Source organism: Pecten maximus, chromosome 17 (assembly GCF_902652985.1).
Source record: "Pecten maximus chromosome 17, xPecMax1.1, whole genome shotgun sequence".
In the NCBI taxonomy this organism is placed as follows: Eukaryota; Metazoa; Mollusca; class Bivalvia; order Pectinida; family Pectinidae; genus Pecten; species Pecten maximus.
This window is the reverse complement of record NC_047031.1, coordinates 8365159-8385234: the sequence shown is the minus strand read 5'-3', so window position 1 is coordinate 8385234 and position 20076 is coordinate 8365159. Positions and strand designations below refer to the sequence as shown.

The 20076-nt window shown below is 34.6% G+C and overlaps 1 protein-coding gene across 1 annotated transcript in view; it reads right to left on the bottom strand.

Annotated features, from left to right (window-relative positions):
* Positions 1-20076, bottom strand: part of LOC117315672 (neuronal acetylcholine receptor subunit alpha-10-like) — a 100089-nt gene that overhangs the window by 27241 nt on the left and 52772 nt on the right. Inside the window, exon 2 of the mRNA XM_033869967.1 lies at positions 7859-8016. Coding sequence (XP_033725858.1) covers positions 7859-8016 — 158 coding nt within the window. The remainder of the gene's footprint in view (positions 1-7858; positions 8017-20076) is intronic.

Below are 20076 nucleotides of genomic sequence, written 5' to 3'. Positions count from 1 at the left end.
CCTCTATCTCTAACACAACTACAGGTATGGTAGCATATACCCTTAACTCTAACACAATTACAGGTATGGTAGCATATACCCTTAACTCTAACACAATCAAAGGTATGATAGCATATACCCTTAACTCTAACAAAATCACAGGTATACTATCATATACCCTTAACTCTAACAAAATCACAGGTATGGTAGCATATACCCTTAACTCTAACACAGTCACAGGTATGATAACATATACCCTTAACTCTAACACAATCACAGGTATGGTAGCATATACCCTTAACTCTAACACAACCACAGGTATAATAGCATATACCCTTAACTCTAACACAATCACAGGTATGGTAGCATATACCCTTAACTCTAACACAATCAGAGGTATGATAGCATATACCTTTAACTCTAACACAAATAACAGATATAATGTGTAGTGTATATTTGATTCAAACAATAACAACAACCCGCAATATAAATGATTACATATATATATCATGTACCCATAATGTAAAGATTGTTTGTTTGGGTTTTGTTTTTTTTTAATATTTTTCTAGTCGCAAAAGATGCATATGTGAAGCAGATGGTTACTGCGTTCCTTTATCCAATCATAAAAAGGAGTTATGTCCCCTGAATGTAAAGACTGGAATTGATAACGAGATTTATAAGAAACACGATCAATGAAAATCCCACATCAGATTCCATTATCGTTTCATGTCATAATTCATAATGGAACTATAACGAAGACCATTTACAGCATGATGTTACCATTTTATGCAAAAGGCTCACTGAGCCTGCATCGTTCGTTTGTCAATTATCCGACTTTCCTGAGCTCGAAAGTGACGAGTATGTGAAATTCATATAGGAAAATCATTCAAATTGAAGAGAGGACTCCCGAAAGCAAAACGACTATCAAAATTAGTTGGGAAAAGTCATAAGTAACCCTTACTTGATTTTGAAATTACTATTAAACAAAAATGGCCGTTATAGCCTTCTAGTGCGTCCTGGTCATTGATTAAAACAAATCCTTGTGTCGGTCTGAGATCACGACACTGTGCCTCCCGGTCATTCTAATTGAAACCTAGATGGCCATTCTCACTACGTTACGTGAAGGTTGTTATATAAAACTCACATCAAACCTGTCTAAATGGGGTAAGGTCGACATTTTTGTCGGAGTTTTTGTGTAATTGACGACGTCACGTTACAAACTAACACTCTATGATATCAAAGGATAGCAAATTGTGTAAGGAAAATTATCCACGACGGATATTGTTAATTCATTCAATCCCGAAAAAAATCTGCCTCGGAATCCAAAGACTTATCTAGGAATTCATACAAGTTTATATATGTTCTTTTCAATCAAGAAACCCGTTTCAATGAAATGATGCCCCTTGCAAAACCATTGTTTTGAATGCACGTGAAACACGGGTTGGAACTGTAGAATTCCATTGTTAATTGATGACTTTAGAAAATTATTCAGATTTAATATCATTTTTTTTAATTACAAAAGCATTATTTTAGATAAAAGTGCATTGCGGACTGGAAACTGTAGTTTATCCTATTGTTAATTTATGACGTTGAAAAGTATTTTAGATTTAATATCATCCGAATAATTTTTTTTTTTTTTTGTCATTACATACAGAGTAACCATGGTTTTATTGTTTTTAAATATTTCATTTTTTATATCATCATAATACATTTTTTTATTGTGTGCAAGAGGTGAGTTACATGATAACATTGTAAAACACTATGAAACTAGCCAGTTTTATTTCTTCAATCAATACAATGACAAGTTGTTACACTAATTTTAGGAAACCTGTGTCAGAACAGCTATATCTACACTATAAAGAAGTGATGTCTTCTACCATTCGTTAATATGTTGGCGCGGGTAGACAATTTCTTAAATTCTAGACCGGTCTAATAACAGCTTTTAAAGATTACTTAAATACATAACCTACACTTCCTCATACTTGATCTCATCGTTTGTGTATCTATAGCTGTTCCCATGTTCAATTGTTTCTTAAACAATTGGGACTAGAGACAATTATTATACCTTTTTTTAGATTTACAAAACATACTTCACAACACATAAAGAGTGAAAACAAAGCGCTTTGTAATTTGTTTGAGTGAAATCCGTCCTTAAAAATCTCTTAAAGACTTAGTTAATTTACGCAATGTACAAAAATCATCTCTGCTAAGTAAATATTGCAATTTAGCGAAGTGTTTTGATGTATTTTGACATTTTCTTAATTGTTCAATGTAAGTATTAAGAGGTCCCGTCGCCATTAGGCCAGGTTGATTAGGATTTTCCGATATTTACACTTGAAATTAAGTAAACATTAGCTGATGATGTGGAGGTGTATAGGATGCTGATATCCGATGACGCATTCTTCTTTTGCCGTTTAACTAAGACATTATTTTAAAAATGAACTTGTATAATTGTTGTTGGTTTTTTTTGTTTTTTTTTTTACTTTTTGTTTTTTATATTTTTATCTCTTTTATCATTCTTTTAAATAGTTTTAAATATATACATATATACATTTCTTGAACACATCTACAAATGTAGTTGTATAAGGAGTTAAAGATAGATAAAGTAATTTAATATGTTCTTCAAACGTATTTAAAAATAGATAAAGTACTTAAATTTCGACCAATCAGAGGCCTCAGTATCGCTGACCGGTCGGATGACCGATTGAAAAACGAAAAATGTTCTTTTGTACCGCCGATCCTATACCGACTCCGAAAATAACAACACTTGATCCGGATCATAACAGGATCATTTCAGGTACGTTTGAGCTGAATCTCAGAGGCGGATCTTTAGAAGCTGTTTACAATATGCAATGTTCTAAACAACCAACATTGCCAAATTATTACAAAATCGCCGCCGTAGCTGCAGTGTCAAAGTTTGACGGGTGGTCGGCTGTTTCATTGGTAGAACAAATGGCTTTGAATTAGACGACCAGGGTTCGATTCCGTAATCGCATGTGAAAAGGTATGTGGGTCACCTATCCGACTATTTGGGTTTTCCCAGGATAGTCCTTTCTTCCTGCTTTTTTTGTTTTTTTTTCCTGTATTTCACTTCACAGTTCAATTTTTATACATTCTGAACTTTAATTGGTTTTTGCGTACTTTATATCCTCCAGTTGTACCCCCCCCCCCCCCCCCCCCCCCCCCCACCCCACCCCTTCCCCTTCGTACCCTCTTCGTGCCCCTATCATCCACAAACTTTGTACCATCCCCCCCCCCCCCCCTTAGTATTCCCCTTTCCGCCCACCCCCATTGATCCCAACACCCCCCACCCCCACCCCCACCCCCAACACCCCACCCCCCACCCCCCACCACCCTTATTGTATCTCCCCTCTATCACATAAGTAAGCCCTGTACAAATGTCCTTACCAATATATAAGCCTAAGTACACCTGGCACCGATGATCCCTAGACATAGTGGAAGATGCTTTGATAATATTCATCAGGGCGACATGTAGAATTTCTATTATATTGTTAAATATCTATTAACGTTGGGATGTAAGATAATGGAATTATCATATACTTTGTTTTACGAGTTAATTCAAATCGTTTCAGGAGACATTTTAAAATACAATATCCTGAAAAGTATTCAATTCTATTAACATGTAAGAAAATTCGATCAAAAGCAAGCCAGCTTAATCAGAAAACCAATAGAACTATTCACTTCTTAGAACCTACAGCTGTCGTCTCTATACTAAACGATTGCGGCTTTCCGGGTTTTTTGACACGTGCTTGAATACTCCCTTGACTTTAAAGGTTGTCGTCGGGTTAACTGTCGAATGTTAAAACAATTTTGGACAAGGATAAATATTTATTGTATTTCATGGATTCGATATCCGGCAGACAGGTTGTTTTTACCAAGATTTGGGTAATAAGGAACTATTGTAGCACGATATTTCAACACATATAAACATAAAATCACAACACAACAAACAATCACAACACATCACAACATCACAACACATCACAACATCACATCACAACACACAATCACAACACGAAATTATAACACAACATCATAACGCATCACAACACATCACAACATCACTGGACAACAACGCATCACAATACAACACATCACAGCACAGCATTCCAGTACCAAAACAAAACTTACAACACGATAATGAATAAAGCACGAACTTATAATACGACAACACATAACTACATCATAACACAACAACACAACACATCATAGCACAACATTCCAGCATCACAACAAAAATCACGACTGGACATAAATCAACAACATAACAGTATAATAGATTACAACATCACAATAAAGCACAACGTCACTTCAAAAATCACAACTCGATTAAAAATAACAATGTGAACTAATTATACAACACCAAATAACTACAACACAACACAACACAACATCACAACACAATATTAAAACACAACATCACAACATCAAAACACAACATTACAACACAACATCACAATACAACATTACAACACAACATTACAACATAACCTCACAACACAACATCACAACACAACATCACAACATTACAACGCAACATCACAACACAACATTAAAACACAACATCACAACACAACATCGCAACACAACATCACAACACAACCTCACAACACAACCTCACAACACAACATCACAGCACAACATCACAACACAACATCGCAACACAACATTAAAACACAACATTACAACATAACCTCACAACACAACATCACAACACAACATCACAACACAACATTACAACGCAACATCACAACACAACATTAAAACACAACATCACAACACAACATCGCAACACATCACAACACAACCTCACAACACAACATCCCAACACAACATCACAACACAACATCGCAACACAACATCACAGCACAACATCACAACACAACATCACAACACAACATCACAACACAACATCACAACGCAACAACACAACATTACAACACAACATCAAAACACAACATTACAGCACAACATCACAACACATTACAACACATCACAACACAACATCACAACACAATATCACAACACAACATCACAACACAACATTACAACGCAACATCACAACACAACATCACAACACATTATAGCACAACATTTCAGCATCACAACAAAAATCACGACTGGACATAAATCAACAACATAACAGTATAATAGATTACAACATCACAATAAAGCACAACGTCACTTCAAAAATCACAACTCGATAAAAAATAACAATGTGAACTAATTATACAACACCAAATAACTACAACACAACACAACACAACATCACAACACAACATTAAAACACAACATCACAACACAACATTACAACACAACATTACAACATAACCTCACAACACAACATCACAACACAACATTACAACGCAACATCACAACACAACATTAAAACACAACATCACAACACAACATCGCAACACAACCTCACAACACAACCTCACAACACAACCTCACAACACAACATCACAACACAACATCGCAATACAACATCACAACACAACCTCACAACACAACATCACAACACCACATCACAACACAACATCACAACGCAACAACACAACATCGCAACACAACCTCACAACACAACACAACATCACAACACAACATCACAACACAACATTACAACACAACATTACAACACAACACAACACAACCTCACAACACAACATTAAAACACAACATCACAACACAACCTCACAGCACAACCTCACAACACAACATCACAACACAACATCACAACACAACCTCACAACACAACATCACAACACATCACAACACAACATCAAAACACAACATCACAACACAACACAACATCACAACACAACATCACAACACAACATCACAACACATTACAACACATCACAACACAACATCACAACACAACATTACAGCGCAACATCACAACACAACATTAAAACACAACATTAAAACACAACATTACAAAACAACATCACAACGCAACATCACAACACAACATTACAACACAATATCACAACACAACATCACAACACAACATCACAACACAACATTACAACGCAACATCACAACACAACATCACAACACAACATCACAACACAACATCACAACACAACATTACAACACAATATCACAACACAACATCACAACACAACATTACAGCACAACATTAAAACACAACACAATATCACAACACAACATTACAACACAACATTACAACTCAACATCACAATACAACATCAACTTACGACACAAAATCACATTACAGCATAAAATCCCAAAATAAAACAATATTTCAGCATACCACATTATCATTTCTTGATACAAAATAGCAACACTACGTCATCAAAAAACATGTACATTACAAAATCAAGTAAAAATAACAACACAACACAAAATTACAACACAGAAATGTAGCAACCCACTACAACATTCCACCTCAAAATAATACGTCACAGTCTACTTAGTAACATAAATTCCATCACAAAATCCCAACGCAGCTACACTGTATACCAAGATCTCGTAGGATTTTGAATTGCTCGGTTATATTGTATGCGATTACCTAATAATGCTCAGAGCAAGCATTTTAAACTTAGTGTAGCAGGTTTATTGCAGAATCCGATGAAGAAAGAAGACCCGGAGATTCTATTTGAATGTGGGAAGGATTCCGGCGTCTTGGTTAATTAAACGTTTGTGACAGGCGCTCAGTATTAAAGACTCAGGAAGACCATGATCCGATATCCAATTTGTCTTTTAGTTGAAGAAGAAAATGCCAAGGTGTAGTCGTGAAAGTCGCAATATCATTATGTTATGCTGTGTAAGCGAATGTCAAAAATGACCAATCAAATCGTCTGTTACTACAAAGGTTAACAGCGCCCTCTGGAGTCTAACGTACAGACAACCCGTGGAATAAAATTCCATAAAAAGAGAGAAAGTTGTAACCGTTATTGTATTTCAATCTATTGGGACAAATCTTTACTGTTACATTACAACCTCGCAGATTAATCTAACATGTAGGCGTGAGACGTTAGGATACAGAGTAATGTCCCCTTTTAACTCTGATAAAGTGACATGCTCTGTCTGATATTTCATATTTAGTGCCATATTGCAAATTAAGACATCTGATGAATATTGGTAAGGGAGACAACTCCATCGTAACAGGTGTTACTGAGGAGAGCTCTGATCTGCAACGGACCCACACGTTAGTCGCCTCTGCGGAAACCGTCGTTGAATTATCAAAGACGGGATGCATAAAATATATATTCTTTCTCTGAACTTGTTTATAAAAAGAAAAACGTAATGTAATTTAAAGAAATCTTTCTTGAGTTACAACCCTTTAACATTTTAAATACGGAAACTTTAAGGGCGGTATAAATAAGTACAATAGAATCAGAACAACATCTTATACATTGTAGATTAAAGAAATGTAATTCAATTTAAATTTAAATACAAAGTACAGTTATTTCTTGGTAGTGGTATTTTTTTTTTGGGGGGGGGGGTGGGGGGGGGGGGGCAAAGAAACGCGTCTTCCTTCACATCAATCTCAATATCGAATAACCTTACAGTTATTTTTATAAAGCGCGAGAGAACTTTCCGTGTATATTTAATATTATTCCGATTATAATGCAAAGTTTCTTCACTCCATACCATGCATGTACATTGTACAGTAACTCTTAATAGAATCAGGGAAGTTGTTGAGGGAACAGCAAATATCACAGTCTGTATGACGTAAATAGAGTGATGTACATACTAGGTCAAGTATCTAGGTCAAGGTCAGTCCGAGCTTGACCTCTACAGGCGTGGATGAATTATGAAACAAGTATATTATTGAGATACAGCAAATATCACAAACTGTATGATGTAAATAAAGAGATGTACTTACTAGGTCAAGTATCTGGGTCAAGGTCAGTCCGAGCTTTACCTCTACTGGCGAGGATGAGTTATAAACCGGACGAATGGACTTCTCGTAACCAGCCATCAGGTACAACATCAGACGCTGCTCGGACGAAACGTTCACCGTCTTCGTCAGAATTGGACAGTCTAAACCGGAAATAGAAAGGCGTAACATGTTAGAGTATACCGGAAATGACATCATATGTATAAAATCATGCACGTAATCTGGAAAGAACAAAAAGGACGGAAAGGGATACAGAATCGGACAATCTAAACCGGAAATAGAAAGGCGTAACATGTTAGAGTATACCGGAAATGACATCATATGTATAAAATCATGCACGTAATCTGGAAAGAACAAAAAGGACGGAAAGGGATACAGAATCGGACAATCTAAACCGGAAATAGAAAGGCGTAACATGTTAGAGTATACCGGAAATGACATCATATGTATAAAATCATGCACGTAATCCAGAAAGAACACAAAGTACGGAAAGAATTTTAAAACAACTTCAATGATCTGCTTTTCAAATTCCATAAGAGCCATATGTATAGTATTTTCGCCAGCAGGTAACGAGGATTGGATGTTATAACGATTCGGCATACAAATGACCTTGGCCTATTTTCAAGGTCACCATATCATCCATGTTAGAAATATTGTAAGCCTTATCCTAAGCCATCATAAATAAAAGACGTAATGATGACGTCACATCACTTGTTTGGTAGCTTAAATAGAGTGGGTACTAGCATTTCTTCTGCGAGAATATATTTGAATTTCCATGAATATGAGTTATATGAACAATATAGTTTGTAATGAGTTATAGAATCTAGAATTTGACGAGGTTTTTGACTTAAAAAGATTATCAAGCTAGTTAAATAAACTCCATATACCATTGATAATCAACATAAAAACCTTCAACAAATTTAGATAAAATTTATACCATAGTCTCATAACATCAACTCTCCCTTATATCATTGTGGCCTATCTTTGTAAGCCACGTGACTGACTTTCTAATCGCCGTGTTTTATTTTATAAACAAATAAATGTCATCTTTTATGACTTCATTTTCCTACTAAGTTGTAACTAAGATATTTTCAATAAGAGGAAGTTAATACTCTTCTACTACCGCAGTCTGTGGCGTGGTAGTGTCTATATATGCTACTAGAACAAAACAGGTATTGACTTTTTTAGGTTAATACGGAGAGTTTTCAACCCAAGAACGTTGAAACGTGTACAATTAATCACAACACTGGATCTGAAGTTGATAAATTAATCTTATATAACATTATCGGAGACAATCAACTACAAACTAAGTTCATTCCCCGACATATGGATATATATATAGAGGCGGGGATACATCTTCAGAAATTGTCCAACGATTTCATCATTTTAGCATAATGTTTATATTTAATCATACTGCTTTTCAAGGCGTTCTTTCATTTTGATATACGTTCCCTCAGGCAATTGCAATTCTTTGGTGGCTGATTACGACCATCACATGTTGGCGTGTTGTGGCTTTGGCTCATTCTCAAACCGCGCCAGAGAGTCATTAGATAAAATATCATCTTGCCTTGTTTTTAAACCGCGACAAGGCGCAAAAGCGACAAAACGCTAATGTGCCAACGCCAGCATGCCATTCTATGCACACTAATTATCAAAAAATCGTGTTGGCCTTTTGCCGCTTTTTGGTTTTTGGTTTGTTGGCGTCTTTTCGCAGTTTAGAAAACGCGACAAAACGACATTCTAGCTAATAAATCTCGTTTAAGCGCGATATGAAAACGCGCCAAGCGCAAACACACAAAGACGCGATGGCCGTAATTAGCCACTTTACAACTCCCCATATATACAAAGAAATGTCCAATCCATCCATAGTGATTCTTGAGTGGCCTTTGGTATCATTTGTTGTAAGGTTTTTCTTAGGAAAGGTAGTGTCTAAATCTGCTGGGGGTACTTTGTATACGATGGTAGCTGTGGGTGTGGTTGCCTCGGTGAGACGTGAATCCATTGTTCCTTGCAATGACGTTATCACCATAGCGACGTAATCCTGGTGTTTCAAAAGTACATGTATGCTCTCAAATCTACTCTTAATAAATTATGCTGTTCTGACGGACATTAATTCTAAGATAGCGGTATTAATAAACGCCCCATATCATCACGAACACGTGTTGTAGAATGTGTTCTATGTTATCATCCAATCAGATCGTGTGTAAATGTTTCCTCGGGATCACTTGTAGTCCCGCACAAAATAATCTAAGATAGTTTCATAGGATGGCGACTGAGACGGTAAAGCTGGTCGGAGTATTTCCTGATTTTTTCAGGCTTTGTACATACGATAAATCATCGTTAGGTTCAAGTTGAAGCTGAAATGGCTACCCTAAACATTATCTTAACCGCAAAACTGGCAGTGACTAAAAAACGTGATAGACATAGAATATATAAATGCATATGTTGTAAATCAAGTGGTCGTCAATTTCTCGCAATTATGACCCAGGGGACACTTTCTGCGAAATTAAAAGCACATGAAAGTCGTTTATATGAATATTTCGTTAAATGGACAAATCAACACTGTAGATAATATACTGTGTACTGGATTAATGTTGCATTCAAAATTATATCATATTTCTGACGGTAGGCGAAGAAACCTGAAAGTAAACAGTTGGCGAAGCGACCAAAAAAAACTTTTTTTAGATATCCACAAATGGGAAATCTAATAATGTACATGCATTGTTAAAAATACACGTATATATTGTAATTGTGCTATTTGAAGCCTATTTGTGTCGTTTTCTTTATTCAAATATTGCATGTCCTCATATCCACAATACAGTACTAGAATATATTTGTTAAATGCGGGTACAATTTTTCTTTTTTATTTTATCTTTCTTTTTTTAAGTAAAAATCTCATTTTCTGTAAACACGTACATAAATAAATACATCTACTTTACTATAGTTTACCAGTTTATCTATACACTCAATCGTTCGGTTGAAGCATATACGATCACACCGGTACCAAAAAGACATTTACCCTGATTTCAGAAGTACGGCATTTCTTATATATTTATTTATTTTTAATTATTTATTTATTTTCTTTATTTATTTTCAAATTTCAAGGAATAAATAGTTATGCTCGTATGTAGGAAATACCTATTCCATATCTTAATTACCCCCCAAAAAAGATTTCTTTACGAAGAAAGTTCGCAGGTGATTTAAAAAAATGTAGCTGAATAGTTGTGCGAGTCCGGAAACCGGATTCCGGATTTCGATTTAAAGTGTCTACATATCTATATATATATATATATACACACACACTTGTATATATGCCCTTTGAGACTGCAGGTGCTATGCTCTACTGGTGAGCTTCTACATACTTCTGGTGAAGCTATTTCTACTTCTGGAGGACTTGTAAGCACTTCTAGTAGACTTTTATACACTTCTGGTGTTCTTGAAAACACTTCCGTTGGATGTGAACATACCGCTTGGGGATTTCATTCCCTGAGGTTTGCAGCGACCTTAACGCCGTGTTTGAATTCATTTGAATTGTGGCATTGTTCCGAAAATACACACGTGCTTGACTTTTTTTAAATCCAATATTAAAAATCCTGAAATTTATTGAATCATGGGGCTCGTGCACCTTCTCTTTCAGATTCTGACATTTAATTTGACCTTATTCGAGTATTCTTCGTTCATCGTCTGCTTGGTGCTTGTATTTACACTCTAGACTCTTAGTATCATTAACGAGTTTTGAAAGGGCGAAACAGGTGTATGGTGATACAGTTTGATCTGTGTAGCTCTACTGTCTAAATTAACCCTCAGTCTGTATTGAAATGTGTTACATCGTATCATATTCTGCACAAAGTTTGATTTAATGTGTTAATTTCTGCCATATTCCGAATAATTGCCAAATATTGGTGTTTGTTGCAAGTTCAGATTTCGGAATAAAATGACCGTCATGTTTTTAATTAAAAAGTTTTGTTAAAATTTGGATTTTTAATTAAAAGTCTCGTTAAAATTTGGATTTTTAATTAAAAGTCTGTTTAAAATTTGGATTTTTAATTAAAAGTCTTGTTAAATTTGAATATTTAACTAAAATTCTCGTTAAAAAAGGTTTTTTCATTGAAATGTCTCATTAAAATTTTAATAATTTATAGAAAGTCTCGTAAAAATTTTGATTTTTGACCAAAAGTCTCGTCGAAAGTTAGATTTTAAAAAGAAAGGTTTCATGAAGATTCAGATATCTATGATATACATTCTTTTCATACATATAATACAAAATGTACATGGCTTTGTCTTTGGAGAAATTTTGGTTTTTAATGTTAAATTGTGAAAACGCTTTAACGGCTTGTTGCCAATCCCTCATGATTAATTATGCCTATGAAACACGTCTAAATCAGATTTCCCAAAGCACTGTTGCTCGTCTTCCCGACTTTTCTCAAGATGCACCTTGAAAGCACGCCCTGTGTGATTATCTGTTAAATATTACACATATTCAATGACGTCACTCCGTCTGCCTTATACCCATCATTTGAATACATCATTAAAACTCTTTGCCTGGTTGGATTTCATTTGAAACATGATTGATGACCGAAAGTTAGACTCGAGCCAAACACATATTTACGACAATAAAAATAAAAGAACCGAACGTATGATTTGATCCAAGGCATGCAGTTCATAGCTTTATGATACCCTTAAATCATGTCTGCGTGAGTGTAGATTGAATGCTAGCGCTGTAAACTACAGGGCAGCGAGCATATAAATACACTGTACATGTAAGTCTAGTCCCGAGCATAACTCGCTTGCAAAGAAAATGTTGCGCTTCAGGAATTTTTTCGCGTCTAATATTCCCCTCATCACTCAATAAGATTTCTTCTGAAATTCATACGGCTGATGAAGTAAAAATATTACAAAAATCTTTGAAGATCTCGTTTAGATCTCGTCAAGTTTAAGATGGTAAAATGCGTTTGTGATGGGAGAGTCGTTTCGTTTTGTTTCAAAATACATAAAGTGTCATCAAAAATTGTTCCGAATAATGAGTAGATAAATATTGCTAAACTGATTTCATTCTGTATCGAATGAATCATTTTGGAATAACCTGCTTATCGGGGGTTTTCTTACGTTTTTTGGAACCTCCATGTAAATATAAACTTCATTTAGTTCATAACAATTGAAAAAAAACAAGTTACTGTAAAAACAACTATTTCAGCGGTAATCTTATTCTAATGGTAATATTATTTAAGTGGTAATCTTATTTTAGTGATAATTTTATTTTAGTAAAAATCTTATTTTAGTGGTAATCTTATTATAGCGGTAATCTTATTTTAGTAGTAATCTTATTTTAGTGGTAATCTCATTTTAGCGGTTATCTTATTTTAGTAGTAATCTAATTTAAGAGGTAATCTAATTTTAGCGGTTATCGTATTTTAGCGGTAATCTTATCTTATATGTACATGTAATCTCTTAAAAGAGGTATTATTATTTTAGTGCAGTCAGCGTTAAAAACCTTCCGATAATTTATGATTGCTCCAATTCAAATCTCCTATAGTATTTTTTATGGCAACTTTAGTTAGTGGCCATTTCACCATTACGTTTAAATTTGGTTATGAACTAAAATCTGAGTACGCCAAAATAAGCACAAATACAGTATATCTACGATAAAACCGTTTAATCTTAATGTAACGGTTTGACCACTTTTATCTGCAGGTTGATTGCAGTCCGTTATCAATGTTTGAGTTTAAAATGTTATATTTTAGAAGAAAAATATCGAACGCTTTCCAGTAAATTTGACCAGCCAACGTCCTTAACTTCAAATTTCCCGCTTTATGAAACAATGAATCATAAATCGTTGATAAATTTCTGCAGGTCTACATTTTTGTGTTACGTGTATACGGATTCACGGGAATTTTGATTCGCTGATAACACAATGACGTCATTTCGGCGCCAGGCGTTGGCGTTACGTCATCGTTTTGCAGGTCCGCATATATCACACTAAAATGCAGCACTGAATCAACCATTGAAATGATTCTGATCTACTGGTATACATACCAGGACAACCCGTCATACCTACGTAAAAATTTTGATAAATCTGCACGAGTCATTTTTTTGAATAACCGCTGAAATGTAAAACGTCTCTTGAATTTTAATCAGATTGTGTTTATTACTCATTTAAATGCCATTCATATGCCAGATAAATACCATATCGTCCTGTTTATCTGAAATCCATATGGCATTCATAATGACAATAAATGCAATCAGACGAATGTTTAATGTTTGAGGAAATAAAAAAGTTACCCGTATTCTGATCATAGCAATGACTGATTAATTTCAGCTTTTAAAATATCAGCGTTTGTTTGAGTGAAACAAATAAGCACAATTAGACTGTGCAAAAATAACACTGGCGCCTGTCTATTTGCTTCACATTCAACTTTCTAGACAGAAATTTGAGAAACGATTCTTAACCCACTTTGAAATTCGCTGTCGAACTAAACATCATTTGCCCGTTTTGCCTCACATTTACGATAAGAAAATTTGCTATTCTGAAACACGAGATGAACATTTCTTTATTACGAAAAATAAATTATTACAAGATTTAAAGGCGCCACACAAGTTTTCTCTCCACCGATTTACATTGATTAAGAAATGAATTTATTCCAAGAAAGATAAGAGACACACCAAACACCGTCCAATATACAGGAAACTAATCTTTAAATTCTAGATAATATCTTACGTACATTTTATTCAATAAAGTTTTAAAGAGAACGAAATTACGAATTCGAACTTATGAAAAAGAAAAAAAAAATCCAAACTTGCCGTTTTAAGCTAGTCTACTCAGCAACTCTTTATGAACTTATTCGTTTTCTGGCGAGAATGAGTAAACTCGGGTAGGATTTGCGGTGTTTTTTTCAAGTTTATACGAAACTAAGTCTATCACATTGTAGCTGAAACGCTTGGAAACAACCTTGAAATGAAAATCAATAACAAACTCCCGGTTGATTTAGATGGGAACATCGTTTAATTGACATCTCTAGTCAAATGAAGTTCTGGAATCGTGACAGGCAGATGAATTTGAGACAAAAATGAGGAATTACTGCTGACGACTTTGACAGAACTCTCAAATCATGTTCAATTCCATAAATATTACGGAATTATACAAAGCTTGTTTCGTAATGAAATACGCTCACCAATGCATAGTCGTTATTTCTGTGTAAAGACTTAATGATTCATTTAAATGTACACGTTGCTCGTAATGAAATATGTGTTCATTTGTGAGACAAAGACGGCGATTTAAGAATGGAATGTTTATATTTCCAAAGAAGCAATATTTTTTATGAATGGTTTTTACTATATTTGGGAAACTTTGAATATCTACGGCTTGATCATCACTCTACCATACATGTATCTCTAAAATCTCGAAATTAGTTTTGTTAATGGTTCTATATATTTTTTAAAACTTTAAGATGTAATTGTTGTCGTTAATGTTGTTATTGTCATTTATGTTTTCGTCGTCGTTTTTGTTGTTGTTGTTGTCGTCGCTGTGATTATCCTCGTTGATCTTTTCGTCGCCGTCGTTGTCATTATCGTCGTAGCGTTGTTGTCGTTATCGTCTTTGTCGTTGTTGTCTTTATCGTTGTTGTCGTTGTTGTCATTATCGTCGTTGTCGTTGTTGTCATTATCGTCGTTGTTGTTGTTGTCGTCGCTGTGATTATCCTCGTTGATCTTTTCGTCGCAATTATCGTCGTAGCGTTGTTGTCGTTATCATCGTTGTCGTTGTTGTCATTATCTTTTCGTCGCCGTCTTAAGGGAAAAGGAATGTTTGTTAAATCCATTTTCATGGCGGTTTAACGAAGAAAATGAACTCCATGAACAAATATTCTATAAATCTTTTTTTTTACACATTTAGATCCATGACTTCGTACTTAAATCTGCAGTTGAAACTACAGCTCATCATGGAAATTTGCGAACACCTTCAGCAGGCAGCTTTAGTCATAAAACAATAGATAAAAAGACAACGAAATACCGTCCATTAAAAGTCACGTTGAAACGAAATAGGGTGTGTTTGGCAGGCAGTATAATTCAGTGAGGTTGCACTATAAAGTTGACATCGATTCCGCGATACCACAGCCACTCAAAACATGCATGCATACACTCCACGCATGCGCCTACCGCACAGATGAAGGCCGTCCGTAAATGACCATAGCTGTTGATAGGACGCTAAATAATACCAAACCAAAATAAATAGAGACCACCGAGTTTTGGAACTGCGTTGCAATTGTCTGTAGTGTTTATCTTTCCATGAACAGAGTCCGTAATTTCACACATGCGCAGATGCATACAATCGTCTGCAATCTAGTCCTCAATTTCGTCAGCATCATTCAGGTGTCAGAGCGAACTCTTTTGAAATGGAGATGCAGAAAGGTATCATGATACCTTAAACTGTAGAGTCGTTTTTTACCGAAAAAAACACTAATATGATGGCTTTGTACATGAAAGAGATTTTTTTCAGTTAAACCATCCTAGGTCGTTATAACGGCATTACAAACAACGACGTCATTAAACTAATGAAGTATCACTGTAGGTTTTTCTCGTGACCTTCACTGCAGCAAGGACAAAGAACGTACACATCAGGCAATCATACACCTGTATACATGTATTTAACGCTAATACGTCTGGGATGAATTACAGTGTTAAAAAGTGGTAATTAACTGTTTTTTCTCTCTTTTGCTCATCAATCATTTTCTCGTCTTCTCATCTCGGTCTAGATCAGATTTTGTGTAATAACCGCGATAAAATTCTCACTTACATGTTAAAGCCTGTGGATATATACCGTTGATATGCTACCCCGGTATAATGAGCATAAGCTATGTAAGAAATGGCAGGGTTCACTCGGTGAAGTTACTTTACGCAATTTAATGTAAATTAATGTATCTACATGTAGCTGCACGTAATTATATTAGGTAAAGGTGTTTGAATATGATTTGATAATATATCTTTATATAATTACAATGCACCGCCCTTAACTTAGCAATTGTTTAGGTTAGCCGGGGATGATTACAATACGTATGTATGTGACCTCTTCGCCAATTATTCATTACCTTATAATATATCTAACCCCATCGCACATTGATCATAGAAGACAATTTAAAATGGACTCCTCTACATTTCCTTCTGTAGCTACTATTTAGGTGACATTTGAGGGGCCACAAAAGATCTGCTACCCTCATGGCAAAACTTGATAGCTTAAATATCTCCTCGCTGCTTTGTTTTCTTACTCCAGATGTCTCCGTGACGCCCGTCCTCATATGATCCTAGCTGTTGGTGTCTCGTTGACAACCGTCCTCATATGACCCTGGCTGTTGTTGTCTCCTTGACACCCGTCCTCATGTAACCCTGACTGTTGGTGTCTCCTTGACTCCCGTCCTCATATGACCCTGACCGTTGGTGTCTACTTGACACCCGTCCTTATATAACCCTGACCGTTGGTGTCCCCTTGACACTTATCCTCATATGACGCTAACTGTTGGTGTCTCCTTGACATCTGACCTCATATGACCCTGGCTGTTGGCGTATACTTGACACTCATCCTCATATGAACCAAGCTGCTGCGATGATGTTCAACTCATAAACCAAACTGACCAGACCAATAACCTAGACTAGATACATTTGTAGAACGTGTATGCAATTTTACCCTTAATATTTTTGATGTATTGTTTTTCTCCTCTTGTTTCATTACTTTTTTCTTCTTCTTTTTTTTCAGCAACATTTTGATTTCATTGTGACAGGCTTTATTATGCATAACAGCACGTGCCATATCCGTCTTGATATAAAATAATTTTCTTTGTACCGTGATACCTAATACAAACTTTTTATTGATATAATCACTTACATAATTCAAATCTACCCATTAACTGACGATCTGCAGTAGAGTGTGTTACAAATTGACATCCGTAAACGTTTTTCGTAATTCAATAGCTCTGACATAACATGTAGAATTTTAATTATTGAATACTGGAAAGGGTGACACACCAAAACCTATTGCATGCATAACTATACATATATGCTAATAATATAAGTATAGCTGAAATACGTTACCATAATGGGGAAATGTTGACTAGTTTTAAATCAGAGACCCGTTATTTACAATAGTGAATTTGCCATACAACATTCATAATCCATAGTTTCTCAAAATACGCCCGTTGTTTGAATTTGCATTCCTCGAGGCAGTCTAAAATGGCGGCTGTGTGAAAAATATACGTAACTGTATCAATATATTGTATGTATAGTGTATGGAGGAGGAAAGATATAACGGTATTGGAAAGCACAAGCTTGACCTTTTTTTAACATATCGTTATTGTCTATGTACGAACTACCTGTTTAGGTTCTACAAGGGCAGTATCAACAATTGTTTTGCCCTTCTAGAACTCATCAGTGACTCCCGGACCAAAAAAGTGTTGAATCCAAGAAAAAATCAAAACGACCCAACACAATTGTCAAAATACCCTCTGATTTAATCAAGAATTATGGTCGTTTTCTGCTTATCCTCACCTATGCCAAGAACAGCGACATTCTGGGTTAAAAATACACGTAGAAATATGACATGACCCCAGTGATTCCCATCATACCAAAATAGATCGCAATGGTCTGGCGTCATGTTCGCCGTGAACGGATTATGTTGTCAATAAGTATCATATAAAGTAAAATTGACATATTAAATAAGATTTTTACACTACCCATTCCTGTCTGTCTCTTGTCGACACGGTAGCTTGTTAACTATTTACTTGGATCTCTACGGAGTAAATCGGTTATTTTACCATTCAAGTGAAATCTTGTATCACAACGTTTATTCTTTATACCGAATACTTTATATCAAATAATCTTTTAATGTTGAAAATAATTTTTGAATACCACCAAAAATAAATATTAAGATATATGACAAAATATGAAAGACACATGTTCGTGATTCGAACTCAGAACCTTCAAATAAGATCATATGTGTGACTGTGGCTCATTATGACATATTTATTGTTTGTCATGCCTGACACAAAAGTAAGACGGATTAATATAAGTAGGTAAGTATTTCTTTCCGAATTCTCCAATATTCCCTGTTTGTTTCCTGTTGCATCATCCTTTTGAACAAATAAATACAGTTTAAACCAACATTCGGATTGCTAACCGGTGGTCTGCCATATCAGCTATGGGGATTTATTAAAATGTGAAGTCTATTTAAAGCTAAATCGAAATAGTTAATCAACTACGTTTCACCAGCGCGTCGGATGTTATTTAGAAAACGGTTACCGTTAGGTTGAAATATGCCAAAATGCACCATACCTCTGTAATACATTTGTTTTTGTGTTACTCGTTATTTTCTTAACTGATACCACAATTATTTACAACCCTGCTATAATATGATGTAATATAATGATATAATACAGTATATATAATATAATATCATGACATAATACAGTATATATAATATAATATAATGATATAATACAGTATATATAATATAATATCATGATATAATACAGTATATATAATATAATATCATGATATAATACAGTATATATAATATAATATCATGATATAATACAGTATATATGATATAATATAATGATATAATACAGTATATATGATATAATATAATGATATAATACAGTATATATAATATAATATCATGATATAATACAGTATATATAATATAATATCATGATATAATACAGTATATATAATATAATATCATGATATAATACAGTATATATAATATAATATAATGATATAATACAGTATATATAATATAATATCATGATATAATACAGTATATATAATATAATATCATGATATAATACAGTATATATAATATAATATCATGATATAATACAGTATATATAATATAATATCATGATATAATACAGTATATATAATATGATATAATGATATAATACAGTATATATAATATGATTCATTAATCGTCCACCGACAGATCCAGAGATTATCGATCAGGAGTCTCCAAGAAGTGTACAATTTACAAAAGCCACAATGTAAGTAAAACAACTGTTGATATAGATTTAGTAAATGAATAAAGTTTATTCCGAATATTGAGTAACTTTCTAATTTTACGCGGCTATTATTTCCCAAATATCTAACTCGGACCTAGTTTACGCGTATTAATTCTGCAGTAAACGCTTCTCCACAATTTTGCATATAAATATTTGAAGTGT